This window comes from Nansenia antarctica (assembly GCF_963989245.1).
Source record: "Nansenia antarctica genome assembly, chromosome: 1".
NCBI lineage: Eukaryota > Metazoa > Chordata > Actinopteri > Argentiniformes > Microstomatidae > Nansenia > Nansenia antarctica.
In genome coordinates this window covers 111,163,450-111,179,625 of record NC_137674.1, presented here as the reverse complement: position 1 = coordinate 111,179,625, position 16,176 = coordinate 111,163,450, and the positions used below count along the sequence as shown (strand labels likewise).

At 46.7% G+C, this 16,176-nt stretch overlaps 1 protein-coding gene across 1 annotated transcript in view; it reads left to right on the top strand.

The window, feature by feature from the left end:
- Positions 1-12,968: 12,968 nt before the first annotated feature.
- Positions 12,969-16,176, top strand: part of LOC308156614 (SH2 domain-containing protein 4B-like) — a gene marked incomplete at both ends in the record, with an annotated part of 5,556 nt that continues 2,348 nt past the window's right edge. Inside the window, 5 exons of the mRNA XM_080529993.1 lie at positions 12,969-13,206; positions 13,772-13,931; positions 14,298-14,445; positions 14,898-15,036; positions 15,941-16,078. Coding sequence (XP_080386119.1) covers positions 12,969-13,206; positions 13,772-13,931; positions 14,298-14,445; positions 14,898-15,036; positions 15,941-16,078 — 823 coding nt within the window. The remainder of the gene's footprint in view (positions 13,207-13,771; positions 13,932-14,297; positions 14,446-14,897; positions 15,037-15,940; positions 16,079-16,176) is intronic.

Genomic DNA, 16,176 nt, shown 5'->3' with positions numbered 1-16,176 from the left:
CTAATTTAATTACACTTGTTGATGTAGGGGGTGACCTTAGTCATCCAGCGGCCTTGCTGGGCTTGGGAGACTGCCTTGGCGCACCTGGCTGCTTCCTCCTGGTGGCGCACCTCCTCAACCACCATCTTCCGCCGTTCGGTTGGAGTAGCCTTTTGCCTTGTTGTTTCCAAGCCAAGGCCCCCTCTGCCATGTTGGACATGCCCCACTATATCCCGGTGTCTGAGGGCGGTCTTTGCCACCGCAACTGCTGCAGATGGCTTCCATTTCCATAGTAGATATATAGTTCTATCTCCGTTTAGAATGATAAGGTTCTATCTCCGTTTAGAATGATAAGGTTCTATCTCCGTTTAGAATGATAAGGTTCTATCTCCGTTTAGGGTAGTTCAGAGATATTGAGCGTCAACGTTTTTACATTCCATTATGTTTTGTGAGATGGAACCTTTGTATTTTATGAATTACTAACTCAAAAATGTCAACATTTAAAAAATAATTGTAATTAATTAATAAACACCTAATGGATCAGATTATGTAAAAAACTCAATTTTGACAAAAATTGAGATAGAACCTCATAATTCTAACGTCACGAACTGTGTTGGTCCCTCGGGACTTGTATTAGAGTGGTTTACATCGTATTGAGCTGGTAGACATTTCTCTGTTGCCCTGGGAGACTACTAGTCTCGTTCTCTCTATCACAACCAGCCCAATGAGTGTGGAACAGCGCCGCCACTCTCCCTGTGTTCAATGTCGGCATTGCAGCCGGGTGTCTCACGGTCCTCTCGACTCTCACTCACAAACAAGGAACGACACATTAAAGAAAACACATTGAATCCATTTGGCCGATGCGTCTGAACTCTATTCGTTATACTGGCGGATATACAGTGTTCTTGCTTAGTTTAAGATCTCAGATGGACTGTAAAATATGCTGTAGCTGTACATGTTATATATGCCGCAATGCATGATGGGGAAATGACTGAGCCACACCGTGGACAGGAAGCTTGTGCACCACAGTCAGGTGCCCACGACCGACGTGTACAACTCATACTTACCTGGCAAGGGAGACACCATGATCAAGAAGGTGGTTCACCATGGGCGAGGCTCAGCCATTGCACTCCGGCTGTACTGACCCCATCGAATTTCTCAAATGTAGAAATCTCGATTGCATAATTTCTGGTAGTGGGGGACTGCGTTCGCGCTCTCCCCTGATAAATTGTACAAAGTAAATATCTGATCTGTCTACACTTAAGTGAGTGACATGACTTGTGATTAGACTTTAAAAACGTATGGTAGGGAAACTAATTTAACTACACGTGTTTGCTTATCAGCATGTAGGGGGGACATTAGTCATGTCTAGAGTTGGACTATTAAATAGTACATGAGGCAGAAAGCTAGAACAAGAAAGATTAGAGGTCGAAAGATTTATGCAATCTGAGCGTACTAACTTCCACAGAGAAGATCGACACAACCCCTTCCCAAAGACACAAATTGAACAAAGCAATGAAGTTGTGTAAAGTGTGATATAATATCATCCAACCAGATAGTGCCTTGTGCAAAAGCCAGGAATGTATGGATGTGGAATGTATGGATGTTGCAATCACTGGACTTTGAACATTACCCTTATGAAGACGTTCATTACTGTGAAGTCAATGTGGACGGTGGTCAACTTGTTCATGTCCAGCCTCGCCCTACGTGCAATGAATATGAATGTAAAAACTCAATATATTTGCATGAATATCAGTATGCTATAGTAAAGTTACATGTACAGTGTAATATGTACAGTTAAGATATGTACTGTGCTTCAACCGGGGGATTAGCTCAGATGGTAGAGCGCTCGCTTAGCATGCGAGAAGTAGCGGGATCGATGCCCGCATCCTCCAAGACTTTAAGGGGCGGCTGTGGCCCAGGTGGTGGAGCCGGGGTCTAATTCATCGCAAGGTTGGCAGCTCAGTGGTTAGAATCCTTGCTGGCCACCTATGAAGTGTCCTTGAGCAAGGCGCTGAAGTTGCTCCAGGGTCCCCTTCAATGGCTCTGACCCCTTTCCTAGAGCATAAATACATTTCATTGTACCCTTACTGCAGTGACAAAGCTTGAATCCCTTTCATATATAATACATGAAAGGTCATATATTGATTTATTTTACACAACGGTAGCAATTTAAATTAAATTAAATTATTAAATTTCTAAGCGTTTCTCCAGTTTCATTCTTCTGCCATCGGAGTTGAAGTTGCTCATTTCTCCAGTTTCTGTGCGAGGAAAAGGGTTTGTTCATTCGATTGAGATTCGAACCCAGTCCCACCAGGCCTACCGCCTCCTCGTTAGTATAGTGGTCAGTATCCCCGCCTGTCACGCGGGAGACCGGGGTTCAATTCCCCGACGGGGAGAGAGATGTTTTTCTTGTCTAGGAGTGGGAACTCTGTTACTCCTTGACACATTGTTTAACTCAAGTGCTCTAAACCGTTTCCCATTGATTTGCTATGGTACTGATTATGGTATGGTATTGACTTGCTATGGTACTGCTAAACCACTTTGGGCGTGATATTTTTAGCAGCGACTTAAATGCATTTGACGAAGTAACTGAATCATCTATCCACCAGGCATAGCAGGAAAAATCCAGTTGTATTCCAGTTTACTGGTAATCTGATCGTTATTACAATAACTTAACTGTCTCGTTAATGTATTTGCTTTGTGTTTGGTTTGTGCAATGTTTTGCAATAAAAGTCAGGAAATGAGGGGATTGTGCCCATGAGAGTTTCATTTAAAGGCCTCCCTCTAATATAAGCCTGCCTCCAACACAGACCTGGTGCTCTCTGCAGCTCAGTAAATAAAGACCTCGGCCAATATTAGAGGATTTACGGTATGTGCTTTTCTTCATCTGGGGGATTAGCTCAGATGGTAGAGCGCTCGCTTAGCATGCGAGAAGTAGCGGGATCGATGCCCGCATCCTCCAAGACTTTTAGGGGCGGCTGTGGCCCAGGTGGTGGAGCCGGGGTCTAATGATCGCAAGGTGGGCAGCTCAGTGGTTAGAATCCTTGCTGGCCACCTATGAAGTGTCCTTGAGCAAGGCGCTGAAGTTGCTCCAGGGTCCCCTTCAATGGCTCTGACCCCTTTCCTAGAGCATAAATACATTTCATTGTACTCTTACTGCAGTGACAAAGCTTGAATCCCTTTCATATATAATACATGAAAGGTCATATATTGATTTATTTTACACAACGGTAGCAATTTCTAAGCGTTTCTCCAGTTTTGTTCTTCTGCCATCGGAGTTGAAGTTGCTCATTTCTCCAGTTTCTGTGCGAGGAAAAGGGTTTGTTCATTCGATTGAGATTCGAACCCAGTCCCAGCAGGCCTACCGCCTCCTCGTTAGTATAGTGGTCAGTATCCCCGCCTGTCACGCGGGAGACCGGGGTTCAATTCCCCGACGGGGAGAGAGATGTTTTTCTTGTCTAGGAGTGGGAACTCTGTTACTCCTTGACACATTGTTTAACTCAAGTGCTCTAAACCGTTTCCCATTGATTTGCTATGGTACTGATTATGGTATGGTATTGATTTGCTATGGTACTGCTAAACCACTTTGGGCGTGATATTTTTAGCAGCGACTTAAATGCATTTGACGAAGTAACTGAATCATCTATCCACCAGGCATAGCAGGAAAAATCCAGTTGTATTCCAGTTTACTGGTAATCTGATCGTTATTACAATAACTTAACTGTCTCGTTAATGTATTTGCTTTGTGTTTGGTTTGTGCAATGTTTTGCAATAAAAGTCAGGAAATGAGGGGGTTATGCCCATGAGAGTTTCATTTAAAGGCCTCCCTCTAATATAAGCCTGCCTCCAACACAGACCTGGTGCTCTCTGCAGCTCAGTAAATAAAGACCTCGGCCACTATTAGAGGATTTACGGTATGTGCTTTTCTTCATCTGGGGGATTAGCTCAGATGGTAGAGCGCTCGCTTAGCATGCGAGAAGTAGCGGGATCGATGCCCGCATCCTCCAAGACTTTTAGGGACGGCTGTGGCCCAGGTGTTGGAGCCGGGGTCTAATGATCGCAAGGTGGGCAGCTCAGTGTTTCGAATCCTTGCTGGCCACCTGTGAAGTGTCCTTGAGCAAGGCACTGAAACTCTAGTTGCTCCAGGGTCCCCTTCAATGGCTCTGACCCCTTTCCTAGAGCATAAATACATTTCATTGTACCCTTACTGCAGTGACAAAGCTTGAATCCCTTTCATATATAATACATGAAAGGTCTTCTTTTTTTATTTTTTTTACGCTTTCTAAGCGTTTCTCCAGTTTCATCCTTCTACCATCTGAGGCGCAGTTGCTAATTTCTCCAGTTTCTGTGCGTACGCATGGATCCCAGTGCGTGGAGGAGTGCACATTTTCAGGCCAAGTTGTTTTTTTGGATCCCAAAATTTGTGTCAAAGTTGCGTATGCATGCACACTGTTTTTTGGAGGACCCAGGTGAACAAAGAACTGGGGGTAAAAAGGGTTTGTTTATTCGATTGAGACTCGAACCCAGTCCCAGCAGGCCTACAGCCTCCTCGTTAGTATAGTGGTCAGTATCCCCGCCTGTCACGCGGGAGACCGGGGTTCAATTCCCCGACGGGGAGAGAGATGTTTTTCTTGTCTAGGAGTGGGAACTCTGTTACTCCTTGACACATTGTTTAACTCAAGTGCTCTAAACCGTTTCCCATTGATTTGCTATGGTACTGATTATGGTATGGTATTGATTTGCTATGGTACTTGTTCGGTCTACTGACGCCGACCGAAAGGCTGGACTGAAGGACACGGATACCATTCAATTCGTTTTTCGGTTTTTTTGTGAAAATTGAACAGATTGTAAAACCTGCGAATGCAGACAACAAAACAGACATGAATACACAGCTCTGACACATTCAATGACTAACACAAAGCATATAAATGTTACACAAAGCACGCATCATACACACTAACCGTGGCATCCCTCGAGTCCTGGCATCACACAATGAACCCATACGCACGGTATCCCACTACTAAGCACCTAATCACAGCCCCCAATATCCCTACGCATAACTGATCACTATACTCAAACAATTCCCACGCAGTTATGAGGCATAACTCAAAATAATGTTACTAAAAACTAATAATTAATAATAACTAATAATTATTCAAATAACATTCAAAATAACATTCCACATTTGTCCCATTTTATAGGCTGAAATATGCACACTGAAACACCCCATCCTAACTGGACAGTACAGTGCTGCTAAACCACTTTGGGAGTGATATTTTTAGCAGCGACTTAAATGCATTTGACGAAGTAACTGAATCTTCTATCCACCAGGCATAGCAGGAAAAATCCAGTTGTATTCCAGTTTACTGGTAATCTGGTCGTTATTACAATAACTTAACTGTGAAGTTAATGTATTTGCTTTGTGTTTGGTTTGTGCAATGTTTTGCAATAAAAGTCAGGAAATGAGGGGATTGTGCCCATGAGAGTTTCATTTAAAGGCCTCCCTCTAATATAAGCCTGCCTCCAACACAGACCTGGTGCTCTCTGCAGCTCAGTAAATAAAAACCTCGGCCAATATTAGAGGATTTACGGTATGTGCTTTTCTTCATCTGGGGGATTAGCTCAGATGGTAGAGCGCTCGCTTAGCATGCGAGAAGTAGCGGGATCGATGCCCGCATCCTCCAAGACTTTTAGGGCCGGCTGTGGCCCAGGTGGTGGAGCCGGGGTCTAATGATCGCAAGGTGGGCAGCTCAGTGGTTCGAATCCTTGCTGGCCACCTGTGAAGTGTCCTTGAGCAAGGCACTGAAACTCGAGTTGCTCCAGGGTCCCCTTCAATGGCTCTGACCCCTTTCCTAGAGCATAAATACATTTCATTGTACTCTTACTGCAGTGACAAAGCTTGAATCCCTTTCATATATAATACATGAAAGGTCTTTTATTTTTTATTTTTTTACGCTTTCTAAGCGTTTCTCCAGTTTCATCCTTCTACCATCTGAGGCGCAGTTGCTAATTTCTCCAGTTTCTGTGCGTACGCATGGATCCCAGTGCGTGGAGGAGTGCACATTTTCAGGCCAAGTTGTTTTTTTGGATCCCAAAATTTGTGTCAAAGTTGCGTATGCACACTGTTTTTTGGAGGACCCAGGTGAACAAAGAACGGGGGGTAAAAAGGGTTTGTTTATTCGATTGAGACTCGAACCCAGTCCCTGCAGGCCTACAGCCTCCTCGTTAGTATAGTGGTCAGTATCCCCGCCTGTCACGCGGGAGACCGGGGTTCAATTCCCCGACGGGGAGAGAGATGTGTTTTTCTTGTCTAGTGAAAAGTAAACATTTATCTTGCTTTAAAATGTGATGAAACGTGTCATGTTTAAATTTGTACCATTTAGAGGTTAGGTTTGTTTCTTTTCACTTAGATATTAATTGTAAAAGCTCATTTTGACTAAGGGTGCCCACATTTTTACACCCCCACTGTATATGTGCACTGTAGACCGCGGTGCTAGACCACTGAACCACCCCAGGCCATGGTGCTAGACCACTGGACCACCCAGGCCACAGTGCTAGACCACTGAACCACCCCAGGCCACGGTGCTAGTCCACTGGACCACCCCTGGCCACGGTGCTAGACCACTGACTGAACCACCCCAGGCCATGGTGCTAGACCACCGGACCACCCCAGACCATGGTGGTAGACCACTGAACCACCCCAGGCCGCGGTGCTAGACCATTGGACCACCCCAGGCCATGGTGCTAGACCACTGGACCACCCCAGGCCACGGTGCTAGACCACTGAACCACCCCAGGCCATGGTGCTAGACCACTGGACCAGCCCAGGCCATGGTGCTAGACCACTGGACCACCCCAGGCCACCACTAACACATCTTTGAACTCATGTGGACATGTCCAGATCAGTAATTTATTAAACTGTACTTCATGCAATGATAAAATACACATTTCCTGTGCTTCTAGGTACTCCAGCAGCAGCAGCCATTGGAGCCCCGTCCACAGCTGGAGGTTTGTTTCTCCCTACATCTGGGAGGATAATTCTGTGACCCACATTATTATTCTGCCATAATATCGTTGTTTATTATTTTGGCCGTGTTCTGGCCTGTTCTGATGCGTGTGTTCTTCTGTTCTACTAACCACTATTATAAGGATTTAACATGTCAACGATGTGGGTAAGTATCATGAATTATATGATTATATTATCATGAATATGAATTGTACTTTTGCATGTTGTGTTTCAAGGGTTTGGTATTGTCACTGATGCTTTACCTGTTTTTAAAAAGTGAACATTGAACTAAATATTCATCCATAACAAGTGTAAACCGTAGTAATTCTCATCAGATGAGACATTCACATCAGAGAAGACATACTGAGTCATATTAATGTTCATATTAGCTTGACAGACAATAACAGGTAATGACAGAATGTGGCTACAACCTATTTACAAGCATGATTAATAATTACTAATTAAGCCAGGCAAGTCAGGGGTAAAGAAATAATACATATTTTATTAGACTAAAGTAAACAGAATAGAAGTGGGATGTGATAGTCAGTATCATCAATGGTGTAGGGTGAGTGATCAGTAGGCATGTGGGATGTTGTGAAGTGTAAACACAAGAAAAGGTCTGCCACAAACAAAAGGTCAAAGGTCTGCTCCTGCATGGAGAGAGAGGCTGTGTTCGGAATGGTATACTAGCATACTGCATACTAGCATACTCAATGAGTATATACTGCATACTACCTACTAAATTCATAATAAGTATCCGAAACCCAGCTGACCATTATGCATACTGCATACTGCCTCCCAGAATGCATTTCGCCGGGAGTGGCGAATTTAAACCTCCATTTTAAACCTCCATTAGCTAAAATATGTAATTTTGGCTTTACAAGTGTTAACATGTCATTTTATGAAGTTTTAATATGTTTTCAGGCGAGAAAGTAACCACATATATTCCCAAAATGTGTCCAGTTTACCAAAATAACCCGTTTATATTAGGGATGCACGATATGCATTTTTTCCAACCGATACCGATAACCGATGTTTACCCACTTCTCGTGGCCGATAATCGATATGAGAACAGATATAATTTCACAGTTGATAACCTGTAGTTCATGCACACCTGAAGGTAAGAAAGGCTATGTAGTGAGCAAAGATTGATGATTTAATATTCCATAGTGATCTCACCAAATCTAACTTACATCACTATTGTTAACACAACAAAGAGAACACTTCTGACTCTTCAAATGTTCATTTATTATTTCCTCTAACAAACTAAATCTGTTATAGACAGTGCACAATGCTTTTTTTAGCCAAGATCTGGCCTCCTTTTATGAAAACAAAAAAGGCTCACCTAAGAGTAATTAGATCAAAAAAGTGTCAAAAATAAAGTGCATCAGTCAATACAAAAATAAAGACTTTTATAGAACCAAAAGCCTATGGCTGCTTAGTCTGCAGATAAACAGAATGACACAAGGCACATAGTAGGCTAGCATAGTTTGCTTAATAAAGCAACTGAAAAGGGCTGGGCTATGCTACTTTTAGTGCATGAGGATGTTGTGATAAAGCCCATCAAACGTTTTTGCATAAGAATTTAAAATAAATTGCACTGGCATGGAAAAACTAAATGTGCATGTTTTCGTAACATCGTTCAGTATGAGTTCATATAGCTCGCTGGTAGCTTTATAATAACATTCAATTGTCCCATTTTTCCAGACAACGGTCTCGTCTGACAGGTTTAGCGACGGTAGCTATCTGGCTAGTGGCTGCGTTCGTAAATTCGCTCTGGAAGTCTGATCAGCACTCTTGGAATGCCTCTCGTCCAATCAGATTACTTGGTCCCTTTATAACGTTGAACCCATTGTGCGCTCCGGCGGTCTCAGAGTGAATTTACGAACGCAGCCTATATCAAACGACAGTACTAACGATGCTAACGTGTCGGCTAGTTTGCTGGCGTCATGGTGATAGCTACCACATGGTTGACCACCGGCTCAGCTTTATGCAGATCGCCGGTGTGATATGTGACACGATGTAACAACTTTTATTACTGTTGCTGATAACATAATAAGCTAACTTTGCTGTCTAGCAACCTACACACACTACCATGTTTATTCGCTGCTACTTCTGTCAAACAATAACATTGGAAAAACAATACTAGCTACCGTCGCTAAACCTGTCAGACAAATGTGACAATTGAATGTTATTATAAAGCTACCAGCGAGCTATATGAACTCATACTGAACGATGTTGCGTATGGATACAGAGTCAGACCATCTGTCACAGCCATGTTTCGCTCTCTATACTGCGTGGCTGTACGCAGGCGCAGCATCATGAGCGCGACAACCGGAACCGGAAATATTTCCGGCTTCATATTATCGGCTCTATATCGGCTAAAATGTATAAAACCGATAAATATTTAATAACATTAATTTCCCAATATCGGGCCGATAAATATCGGCGCCGATAATATCGTGCATCCCTAGTTTATATACCTGATCTGACGATTTTTTGCGTCTTCTGTTCGCTAGCTGCGTTCGTAAATTCGCCCTGGACATATGATCAGCACTCATGGAATGCCTCTTGTCCAGGGGTGCTCACACTTTTTAGGCTTGTGAGCTACTTTTCAAATTACCAGCTCAACTAGATCTACCAACCAAATAAAACATATTGCCATTGCTGCGAACACAAAAATGTACTGTAATAATAACAAATTAAGGCCACGCTACACTGTTTCAAAATCAAAGAAGAGATTTATTAAACTATATAACAAATATTCACACTGGTAGTCCATTAACATTAACATTAACTCAGGAGCTCTGAGTGGTTTACACCAGACTGGCCAGTGCCAAGCCAGGTGCCATCGACGTCTCCGGGCGGCAGAGTGTGTGTGTGTGTGTGTCTGTCTGTCTGTCTGTCTGTCTGTGTGTGTCTGTCTGTCTGTGTGTGTGTGTGTGTGTGTGTGTGTGTGTGTGTGTGTCTGTCTGTCTGTCTGTGTGTGCATGTGTGTGTGCTTGTGTCTGTCTGTCTGTCTGTGTGTGTGTGTGTGTGTGTGTGTGTGTGTGTGTGTGTGTGCTTGTCTGTGTGTGTGTGTGTGTGTGTGTGTGTGTGTGTGTGTTGTGAGGCGGCGCGGGGCTGAGTGATGCCCTCTCCTGTGTGGTCCAGACGGGAGGCGTCCCCGGCTACTTTTCAAAAAAAAATATTTAAATGTTTTTTTTTAAAACATTTTTTTTTTTTTTTTTCAATGCCGTGTGATCTACCCACACTACCTTCGCGATCGACCGGTCGATCGCGATCGACGTAATGAGCACCCCTGCTCTTGTCCAATCAAATTACCTGGTCCCTTTATTTATTTATTTTAATTTACATTTTTATTATCATTTTCTTTTATCAAGTGCAGTCAAACAATATTTCACAACATATTGATGTTACATAAAGGTGTCACGGGTAAGTCGCAAAAGAATAACAGTCCATGAATATCTTTCTTAAAAATAAATAATAACAATAAAGTAAAAGAAGAAAAAACAAACAACAACAAAAATAATCCCTAATTTCCTCGCTGGCATTAACAACCACAACAGCCAATAAACATAATCATTATCCTCTCAAACACCCGCTCCCGTGACCACATCACTCCTGTCCTCCACTCTCTCCACTGGCTCCCCATCAAAGAACGTATATAATTCAAAGTCCTCATCCTCACATACAAAGCCCTCCATAGCCTGGCCCCCCCTTACCTGACTGACCTCCTTCTCCCCCACCACCCTACCCGTACCCTCCGATCCTCATCCATTGTTCCCCTCACTGTCCCACCCTCAAAACTCAAAGGCTTCGGTCACTGTGCCTTTTCACGAGCTGCACCCCGCCTCTGGAACGCCTCTGGAACCCTAACCCTTGTATAAATAAAGGTTAAATTAAAAAATAAAAAAATAATTTGTTTTTTTTTATATTACTGACGCTGGGACTTCTCACAGCCCACCAGTAGAGGGCAGCACAGGCCAGAATAGTCTACTAAACATCAACTAAACAACAGCACAACCTGCTCAATACAATCAGATATACTTTAACGATAAAACCGTTACAACAAGTATTTAAAATACATCCATATATATATATATGATTTAAGATATTAAAAATGTACACAGTCACAATGCGTAACACCAGGACCAAAAAGGTGTAGGCTGAAGCCTTGGCTTATTGCGCCTACCCTTTTTACATTAGTGGATTTTATTATGATTTGTATAAGTTCAAAAAAAGGGACCAAAATAAACATTCTCAATCAATCAAATCAAGATGTGGTCTACAGTGAATTTACTCGATTGTCCAGTATTACACTGCACACAAGACAGTATGGTCCAATCAATGTATTTTAGTGGATTTATTAAGGAGGTTTATTATTTAAGTATGACTCTCACTGTCTGAATTTCACAGGCTTGAAATTGAAACACAAAACATACATTCGATATTGTAGAAGAATGAATAGACTCGTGTGTGTTACTATTGTGAGAACATCTCTATTGTTCAAGGAAAATGGACGCACACACCAACACACACACACACACACACACACACACACACACACACACGCACACACACATGAAGATGGGCAGGAGTTCCTTTCTGTTCCAGTCACCATGCGCCCAAGATGGATCAGGTGACACATTAGGTAAAGAGATAGGCTGTGCTCACTCACACACACACACAAAGACACACAAACTCACACACACACTCACACACACACACTCACACACACACACACACACACACACACACACACACACACGTGTTCTCACACACACTTACACACACACAGCAGAGATCAGGTTCAGAGGATAGAGGGAGGGTATTCACACACACACACGCACACACACACATACACACACACACACACACACACACACACACACACACAGCAGAGATCAGGTTCAGAGGATGGAGGGAGGGTATTCAGCTGTTTGTTGTGGTGTTGGACAGACAGTATCCGTGGAGAGAGACGAGGACTGGAGGGACTCAACTTCTCTTGAGTCTCTGTGTCAAACAGGAACAGAGGACAGAGGGACAGGAGGACAGATGGACGGAGGGATTGAGGGAGACAAAAGAGCAGGAGAGGGAACAAGGGAAGAGGAGACGGAGGAGAAGGAGGTGTTGACAGAGTGACCTGGAGATGGACAGAGGGACTGAGACCCTCAACCTGACCCTAACCCCATCTCAACCTGACCCTAACCCCATCTCAACCTGATCCTAACCCCATCTCAACCTGATCCTAACCCCATCTCAACCTGACCCTAACCCCATCTCAACCTGACCCTAACCCCATCTCAACCTGACCCTAACCCCATCTCAACCTGACCCTAACCCCATCTCAACCTGACCCTAACTCCACCTCGACCTCAACCTAACCCCATCTCAACCTGACCCTAACCCCATCTCAACCTGACCCTAACCCCATCTCAACCTAACCCTAACCCCATCTCAACCTGACCCTAACCCCATCTCAACCTGACCCTAACTCCACCTCGACCTCAACCTAACCCCATCTCAACCTCAATCCGCACTACTGTGTTTGGAGCGCGGTGTGGGTGTTGCCTCCCTAACCCTAACCTGACCCTAACCTAACCTTAACCTAACCCGACCTAACCCTAATCTAACCCTAACCTGACAACCCTAATCTAACCCTAACCTGACAACCCTAACCCTGACCTAACCTGACCTGACCCTAACCCTAACCTGATCTGACCCTAACCTGACCTAACCCTAACCTGACCCTGACCTAACCCTAACATGACCTAACCCTAACCTGACCTAACCCTAACCTGACCTAACCCTAACCTGACCTAACCCTAATCTAACCCTAACCTAACACTAACCCTAACCTGACCACTGTTGGACCCGTGGGTCTGCACCTCTGTTGGACCTGTGGGTCTGCACCTGTGGGTCTGTAGCACCTCTGGTTCAGTTGGACCTGTGGGTCTGCACCTCTTTAGTGTCCAGGATGATGCAGCAGATCCTGAGGGACATGTACGTGGACCCGGACCTCCTGGCGGAGCTCAACGAGGACCAGAAGCAGGTCCTGTTCTTCAAGATCCGCCAGGAGCAGGTCCGGCGCTGGACGGAGAGGGAGAACCAGGACCTGGAGAAGAACCAGGGACAGGGGCAGGGACAGGGGGAGGACCGGGACCAGAATCCAAAGCAGGGACTGGAGGAGAGGTTGAAGGCCCAAAAGAAGAAGGGTGAGTCTGCATCCAGAGTTAGGATCAGAGATGTTTACATCACATTGTGACTTATATGGATGGGAGCATGACCACATCCTGTTTGAAGCCGGTGTCATAGCGATTCCTAGACCATGTAGTAGTTTGTGTTGCGGCTAGCTAGCTAGCTGGCTAATGCTAACCCCACTGAGTGTCCAGGTGTTAGCTAGCTGCTGCTAATGCTAACTCCAGCAGAGTGGTAGAGTAGCTAGCTGTTGCTAATGCTAACCTGAGTAGAGTGGTAGAGTAGCTAGCTGTTGCTAATGCTAACCCCAGAAGAGTGGTAGAGTAGCTAGCTGCTGCTAATGCTAACTCCAGCAGAGTGGTAGAGTAGCTAGCTGTTGCTAATGCTAACCTGAGTAGAATTGTACAGTAGCTAGCTGTTGCTAATGCTAACCCCAGAGGAGTGGTAGAGTAGCTAGCTGTTGCTAATGCTAACCTCAATAGAGTTGTACAGTAGCGAGCTGCAGCTAATGCTAACCACATTGGGTGTCCATGAGTTGTCCAGTAGCTAGATGCTAATGCTAACCCCTCGGTGCCCTCCCAGGCAGGGGGCGGAGCCTGCAGTGGCTGCTGGGCAGCGATGGGGAGGTGTGGGTCTGGGCGATGGGCGACGCCCCCGGGGACAAACACTACGATGACATCATCAAGGAGCTGATGGAGGAGAAGGCCCGGCGGCAGGCACAGCAGGAAGCACAGGAACTCTGGTCAGTAGAGGGAGGGGAGGGGGGGAGGGGAGGGAGGGAGGGAGGGGGGAGGGAGGGGGGAGGGAGGGAGGGAGGGAGGGAGGGGGGAGGGAGGGAGGGAGGGAGGGGAGGGAGGGGGGGAGGGGGGGAGGGAGGGAGAAGGGAGGAGGGAGGGAGGGAGAAGGGAGGAGGGAGGGAGGGAGGGGGGAGGGGAGGGAGGGGGGAGGGGAGGGAGGGAGGGGAGGGAGGGAGGGAGGGGGGAGGGGAGGGAGGGAGGGAGGAAGGGAGGGGGGAGGGAGGGGGGAGGGAGAAGGGAGGGAGGGGGAGGACAAACAAACAAAGAGGACGTAGTTGACAAGAGTCTAACTTCCTCCCCATCCTGTCCAGGAGAACAAAGGAGGCTGAGATAGAGAGGAAGTTCTATGCTGCCATGGCAACGGCGAAGGCGCGGTGCGTGGCGGGGAAATGGAAGGAGGAGACGGAGGACAGGAGGGCGGCCAAACAGGAAGAAGACCGCATCCAGGAGGAGCTGAAGGTAGGGCGAGGTCATGTGACCGGGGCTGAGCTGTGTGCTGTTTCCTGTTGGAGTTGTTAGAAGTCTACCTTGGTCACAGAGATGGAGAAGAGTTGGTCTCTAGCTGCAAAGTTAATCTAACACCCACAAGAATGAGGCCGTCAACACAACAGACACACTCATCTAATATTAAGCAGAGAGAGAGAGAGGGGGGGAGGAGACAGACACAGAGAGAAAGAGAGAGAGAGATGGAGAGAGAGAGAGAGATGTCGCCATGCGATGCTTATCAGGCCTTGTTATCAGATGTCTTTCTCTCTGTCTCTCTCTCTCTCTCTCTCTCTCTCTCTCTCTCTCTCTCTCTCTCTCTCTCTCTCTCTCTCTGTGTGTCTCTTTGTCTCTCTCTCTCTGTCTCTCTCTCTCTCTCTCTGGATCTCTGATAACGTGTGTGTGTGTGTGTGTCTGGTCTTCCACAGAAGCGGGAGGAGGAGGAGAGGCAGCAGGGGGAGGAGGAGGTGAAGAGAGCGGAGGAGAAGAGAGCGAAGGAGCTGTTCATCTGCCTGGAGGAGGAGCAGAGGAGGAGCGAGAAGGAGGACCAGGAATGGGAGGACCAACGTGAGTCTTCTCCTCTCCTCCTCTGCTTGTTTTCCCACCTCTCTCCTCAACCTCTCTCTTTTGCGTCCTACCTAGCTGATCGCTCCTACCAGGTAACTTGGAGAGGATCGTTATCTTCTCCACGAACCTCACCACTGGGGTCCCCCAGGGCTCTGTCCTAGGGCCCCTACTGTTCTCCTCTATACCACTGGGGTACCCCAGGGCTCTGTCCTAGTGCCCCTACTGTTCTCCCTCTATACCACTGGGGTACCCCAGGGCTCTGTCCTAGGGCCCCTACTGTTCTCCCTCTATACCACTGGGGTACCCCAGGGCTCTGTCCTAGGGCCTTTACTGATTCTTCCTCTACAAGGATACGTCCATTCCTCACCAGAGAAGCAGCATAACTCTTGGTCCAGTCACTGATCATCTCCCTACTGCAACGCACTCCTGGCCGGGCTCCCGCCTCCGCCATCAGACCTCTGCAGATCATCTCCCCAAATTCTCAAATGTTACCCCCCTTCTTCGCACAAAACAAAGGACAGCCCCAACCTACCTGCAAGCAATGGTCACCCCCCAAACATCAGCCTGTTCACTCCGCTCCTCCACCTCTGCAGGCCCTCTACGCCAACTAAATGGCAAAAAGAAATGTAAATCTCTCTCCTCCCTCCTACACCTCTCTCCCCCAAACTCCCTCCCCTCCCCCTCCTCCCTCCCCCCCTGTCTCTTGACAAGAGGCTAACCACCTCTACACCAACTAAATGCCAAAAATATAAATGTAAATGTCTCTCCTCCCTCCTCCACCTCTCTCCCCCAAACTCCCCCCCTCCTCCCTCCCCTCCCCCTCCTCCACCTCTCTCCCCCTCCTCCCTCCCCAAACTCCCTCCCCTCCTCCCTTCCCTCCCCCCCTCCCCCCCTCCTCCTCCAGTCCGGCGGTCTAAAGCAGCAGATGAGGACATGCAGAGGAAGGCGAGGCGTGCGAGGGCAGAGTCTCAGCACCAGTCGCTGCGGTCCATCCAGCATGGCCGCGTGGCCGGACTCAGTGGGCTGTTCCAGCAGGAAGGGGGTCCGGGAGGCCCCGCCCCCTCCCCCGCCCCTGGCCCCTCCCCCCCCAGCCCTGGGCACACCCCTGGCCCCTCCCCAAGCCCTGGCCCCGCCCCCATC